Source organism: Panthera onca, chromosome C1 (assembly GCF_046562875.1).
Source record: "Panthera onca isolate mPanOnc1 chromosome C1, mPanOnc1 haplotype 2, whole genome shotgun sequence".
Classification (NCBI taxonomy): domain Eukaryota; kingdom Metazoa; phylum Chordata; class Mammalia; order Carnivora; family Felidae; genus Panthera; species Panthera onca.
Genome location: NC_138346.1, coordinates 121,330,761 through 121,336,760, shown reverse-complemented (window position 1 = coordinate 121,336,760; position 6,000 = coordinate 121,330,761). Strand labels below are relative to the sequence as shown.

Here is a 6,000-nt window from a genome sequence, read left to right as displayed (position 1 = left end):
GAGGAGCCCCTTATTTTTCCACCACCGAGGTGAAGAGATTCTGAAATCGAAGCATCAGGGGTGGTTAAGTGAACCTTCTGCAACTCCTCGGATCTGGTCAGGCTCCCGTTTGGGGCGGCAGACCACATTGGAGCATCTCACTGGGGTGCCGGAATGGAAGACCCCACCTTGCATCCTTTCTGCAGCGTTGCTTGCCTCGTCCGCCGTTAGGAATGAAGAGGAGACTTGTGATAACCCGAGGAGGTACTGAAAGCCAAATGGCAGAGAAAATATCACAGGACACAAACTAGTGATCGTGTGGGGGCCACACACGTTTTTGAATGTAATTGGACGAGCGTGAAAGAGGTGCCCTATTAAAAAGCACAACAGTTCTTTAAGAGGAGCAAAATTGAGTTTCCCCATTTTTGCCAAGATTTTGAAGACTGTTCAATGTATTGTACATTTGATATAAGATGATAACTTTATAAAATATTCTGCCCGAGAGCGTAAACGATGACTACCCCGGCCCTGCTCCCTTTATCTGGACGAAGGATACCACCTCTGAACCTGGGGCCGCCTTCCTTTCCGCATCACAGGGCTACCTTGAGACTTTCTGAGAAGTTTATCCTCCTCCTTATTCTAAGTGCCTTCATCACCCTGTGTTTTGGGGCATTCTTCTTCCTTCCAGACTCTTCAAAACACAAACGCTTTGATCTGGGTTTGGAAGATGTGTTAATTCCCCATGTAGATGCCAGCAAAGGGGCCAAAAACCCTGGAGTCTTCCTGATCCATGGACCTGATGAACATAGACACAGGTTTGTTTATTTCAGAAGTTCTGATATTAACATTTGGCAGAGCAAGGTATGGTTTATTGCATCAGACCGGTCTTAAAATTTTTCGTTGTTGTTGTTGCAGTAAAATGTAATTTTCCTCGAGTCGTTAGAGTTGCAGTTATTTCAGAACTGATAGAATGGAACCATAGACGGGAAGGGCTCCTAGAGCCTAGTCCTCCAGCTCCTTTGTTTTATAGAGGAGAAACGTTTGTGCTCAGAGATGTAGTGCCTCATATGAACGTTTGGGAATGGAGGTATGAAAATTTAATCTAAAGAAATGATGATCTATGCTGCGCCTTCATTTATTAAGAATGTGTTGCATTCAGTCTTAGTGCCACCCTGTGAAATAGACCCATTGAATCCTGACCGCTTCTGTGAGTTTGTTCTCTCCCAGAGGGCTCTTATTCTCTGGCTTGTAGTTAAAGCTTAGTAGTGAATCTTAGCTTTTTAGGAAGGCAAACTATGGGCAGAATATACCTGTGGTGTCTTAACCTACAGAAATATACTGATTTCTGTTATTTTCAGGGACCTGTTTTGGTGCTCCATATGGAATTAGTTACGTTAAAAATATCATTGAATCTTACAGTTATTTCACTTTGTGTTTTGTAACAAGATTTGGTTATATATTTTAATTTATTTTTTATAATGTGTGAGATGGAGTGTGTCAAGGAACTATTGCAGTTTATTTGGTTAAAGGGATCACATTCTTTCAGATCACCAAATTGAGGGGAGCGCTCGGTGATTATAGCCAAATTGGGGTAAAATGGGAGCTCTAGTGACTGTCTCTTTAAATCATTTATGCAATTTGTGTCAGAAGAAGAGTTCGGGAAAGTAGTTTATTTTTCTCAAACCTACATTTTTTTTTTTAACTGTTAAATTCCCTCTTTTCCCTGTTTCTTAAAATAATTTTTGAGTGTGTGAAAAAAACTATGTGTTTGAATTCTGTTTTCAACTGACATTAGTTTTAACTTTTTATTAAGTAGGAGGTTTTTGGAAAAGCTGAGGTTCAAATGTGAGCCTAAGTTTAAATACTTGGGATAATGTAGTGTTGTAATGACAGCTGGTTTTTCCTTATTCTCAATCTTGTTAATTCATTATTTTCTTCCTGATTCTTTGACTTTTGGCTGAACCTTATGGAGTAGTTACTTCTAAAACTGTTTCATGCCATTATTCTGTAACTAAATTTGGACTTTTTGCCATCATTTTCATCTTCTGTACTCTTTTGCATCAGTTCCTTCTATTTTGCCCTTTGCCCTTTGCGACTTCGAGAAAATCTGATGTGATCTGTGAAATATGTTGCTGAAAAATTAGCACTGAAACTACTATTTTCCTGGAGAAACCTTAGTTCCCATGATTTTTATAGAAGCTCTGATAAATATTTGAAAATAAAGGGTGTTAAGACTGGCTTCAGATTTTTTTTTGACAACCACGCGTAAACATTGTTTAACTCTATAATTATAGTAATCCGTCACATACTGAGCAGTTTTCTTCACATTTTAAGTGTGGTCTAAAGGTTAAAATATATACAGTATATGGCAACATCCTAGTTTAGAAATATTCACATAGAAAGATTCTCAGTTAAGTAGAGTTAAAATTTAAGATTTGAATGAGAATAGATATGTCCATCTTATTCATGTTTTAAAAAGCCTACTTAAATCTCTCAAACAAAAATTCTTAAATTAATAGGACCTGTGAATGCATATGCTTGTGTATTGCTATCCCAAATTCTTGGGTTCCTGAGTTTGGAATTAGAGGGTTGGTTATTGAGTTCTCATAGTAAGGGATGGTGGGTGAGCCAGATCCTGAGTTTTGGATAGTAAGAGTCCAGGTAGCAAATGATACTTGTGAGAGTTTACTCCAGTCTATTTAGTTCCTGAATTTAGGAAACCAAGAATTCACATAGTGAGGGTTCGGGTGAAGAGGGATCCCTGTATTACCTCTATACATATTTCTGTGCTTATATCAGTTTGTTTTTATCTTTGTTTTGTATGTCATTGATTGTTGCTTACCATATCTTAAAGCACAGTCTACCAATTTCTAATTTGAGCAATGAAATCCATTTCAAAGCAGAGATCATTCAAATAAGTTTAAAATGTGAGACATAAAACATCAAGCTAATGCAGACATATTATCTTTATAAAAATCATGCAGAAAGATGGTATTTTAACAGAGTTAGTTCGTGCTAAAATCATACGTATTTTGGGTGTGGGTCAAAAAAACATCTTTCTTAATTTGAAAAGTACAAGTTGATAATTTATCTTAATTTTGTGTATGTGTAGAAGGGTGCAGGGTAGAGGGATGAGGAACCTTACTTTAATGGATAAGTAATGGAAAATAAATCATGGCCATTATTTCTTATTCACAGTATTTAAGGGGTACTTGTTGCATTGACTTTTCTTTATTAATGAGTTAGCTTAGTATTGTAGTTAGGTGCTTAAGTTCTGAGTCTTGACTACATAGATTCATACCCTAGTTTGTCACTGATTTAGATGTATGATCTTGAGTAAATTTTCATACTCTGTGCCTAAATTGCTTCCTCTGGATGACGGCATTTACTTTACAGATTGTTATATTGAATGAGATAGTAACATACAAAGTACTCAAAATAGTTCTTAGTATTTAGTAAGTGGTCAATAAATATTAGGAATTATTATCAATAATTATTGTTTTAATTGAATTACTTTAATTTTGAGGCCACTTTAAATACCATACATGTTTCTGAAAAGTTAGGTACAGATTAATATTTTAAAAGCATACCAGAATCTTGTTGTTGTCTAAAGGAACATTTAAAAAAAAATTTTTTTTTTCAATGTTTATTTATTTTTGAGACAGAGAGAGACAGAGCATGAATGGGGGAAGGTCAGAGAGGGAGACACAGAATCCCAAGCAGGCTCCAGGCTCTGAGCTGTCAGCACAGAGCCCAACGTGGGGCTCGAACTCACGACTTGAGCCGAAGTCCGACGCTCAACCAGCTGAGCCACCCAGGCGCCCCAAAGGAACATTTTATAACCAAAGTAGTTAGTGACAAATGTGTATTGCGTGTCTACTGTGTGTCAGGCCCTGCTTTAATGGAGCTTCCCATCTAGGAGGATGATGGGCATTAAATAAGTAAATTTATTGTTGAAGTATGAGGAATGTTATGAAGTTGTACTCAGTGCTGTCAGAGTACATAATGGTGCGATTTATCCCTGTGGAGTGGGGTCGTGGGACAGGCAGTGCCAACAGGGAAGGCTTCATTGAGGAAGCAGTGACTGGCTCAGAGACTTAGAACTAGTAGATTGCTAAGTGAACTAGAGATGTGGGAAAAAGTGGTCAAAGCAGAGGATACAACATGTGTGAGAACCCTAAGAAAAAAGCCTGGCACCATTGAGGACCTGAGAAATGTTCAGTATGGCTGGTGTGGGGCGGCTAGGTGAAGACTACATGAGAGGTCAGATTTGGCCTTCTTGTTGTTCAAAAAGCATGGGTTAGTTGCCAGCTTTCACATATCAGGAGATTTCCCACGAAAGTCTAGATTTCTGATTTCTCTTGACAAAATTAGAGGCTATGGTATTTTCAGGTGGCAATTTTCAGATTCAGATCAGAATCCCTGGGCAGGCTCCTGGAGAGTCTGCAGTTAAGTATTTTGGTCTTTATCTTGAGTACTGTGGGAAACCAGTAAAGGGTTTTCATGAAAGCAGGGCAATGCCATAATCATTTTTTAAAAATTTAAATAATCACTATGATTGCAGTGTAAACACTGGATTGGAGAGGAGGAGGAAGAAATGTAAAATTAGGAGAGCCTAGGTCACAGAGGAGATTGGCTTAGACCACACTGGTGATAGTGGAGGCGAGAAATTCGTGGAGAAAAGTGGTTGATTCAAAAGATGTTGAAGTGTTAAGTTTCACAGAAGTTGATTGTCAATTGAATATGGGGGCTAAGGGAGGAGGAGGAGGCAGTCCAGGATAACTCCCAGTTTCTGGGTGACATGGCTATGGATTACTAAGACGTATATACTATGTGGAATGAATAATTTATGTGATTGATGTTATATAAGAATTTAAGATAAAGCATTTTCATGGAAAAACCTGTATGTTCCCTTCTATTAAGTGGTTCACAAACAGTCCATAGTTTTCAGATGATAATAATGTAAAACGCATAGTTTGATGTTGCTGATAGTTTTAACATCTGTGATTTCAAGGTAACTAAAACAGGGGTCAGTTATAACACAACATGAATGTTGTTATAAATATACACTGGATATACATAAAGTATCATGTTCATAATTTGTGTACATAATAGACCTATCTAATTAAAATTTTACTTATTACCTTCATTTTTGAAACTAACATTTTATATAATGGCATTGTATAAATGGGATTTGTGGTTTTGTTTTGTTTTTTAAATATTTATTTGAATTGCCAGTGTGTTTCATCCTCTAGTCAGGATTTTGTTAGTATGAATTGAATACTTGAAGGTATGTTAACTTCTGATAGTTTTCTCAAACAGAAAGAACAAACAGGCTTTGGAGTTAAAGGGACCTAAAGTTGCATCTTGGTTTTACTAACTAGCTGTGAGACATTTTACTAGACATAATCACTTTTGACCCTGTGCTGGCCAATGTGGTAGTCACTAATGGCATGTTGTTTTTGAACTTGAAATGTATCTAGTCCAGATTGCAGTGTGCTTTAGTGAGAGTTTCTTAAGATTTTCATGTCATGATTTGTATTTTTTGCTTGATTCAGTTTTGCTTTTTATTGCATGAGTAGAGATTTAAAATCTCACTGTTGTCATTTTAATTTTAATATTCTTCCTTATTTCATCCCTCTTCCATGCCTTTCCCCCCTTATCCTGTTCTTAGGGCATTCTGCTCGTGTTTGGGGGAGGTTACATCATTTAAGTCTGCTGGACTTTCCCTTGTAATGTATTTACCCCCTTTGGCTGGTGGTTCTTTTTACCACTTCCCTTTAATCAGAGTCTGTTTAAAGGAACGTCTGTATATACTTGATATTTACCAACAGTCTGATATAGATGCCTTTATTGTGTGTGTGTGTATATGTATATGTGTATTTGTGTGTGTATGTATATGTGTGTGTGTGTATGTCTATTTTTATTGAGTGAATACCCTTTTCACCTGGGTAGTTGGCGGACAAGTTGATCTGTGCAGCTCTCAGTGTAATTTCCTCTATTCTGCGGTGATACTAGCAT

The 6,000-nt window shown here is 37.3% G+C and overlaps 1 protein-coding gene across 2 annotated transcripts in view; it reads left to right on the top strand.

The window, feature by feature from the left end:
- Positions 1–263: 263 nt before the first annotated feature.
- MAN1A2 (mannosidase alpha class 1A member 2) overlaps positions 264–6,000 on the top strand; it is a 177,837-nt gene continuing 172,100 nt past the window's right edge. Inside the window, exon 1 of one of the 2 annotated variants that reach the window (XM_078451527.1) lies at positions 264–794. In XM_078451527.1, the coding sequence (XP_078307653.1) occupies positions 493–794 (302 nt within the window). In that variant the 5' untranslated portion in view covers positions 264–492. The remainder of the gene's footprint in view (positions 795–6,000) is intronic. The other variant, XM_078451526.2, reaches the window with a different exon arrangement.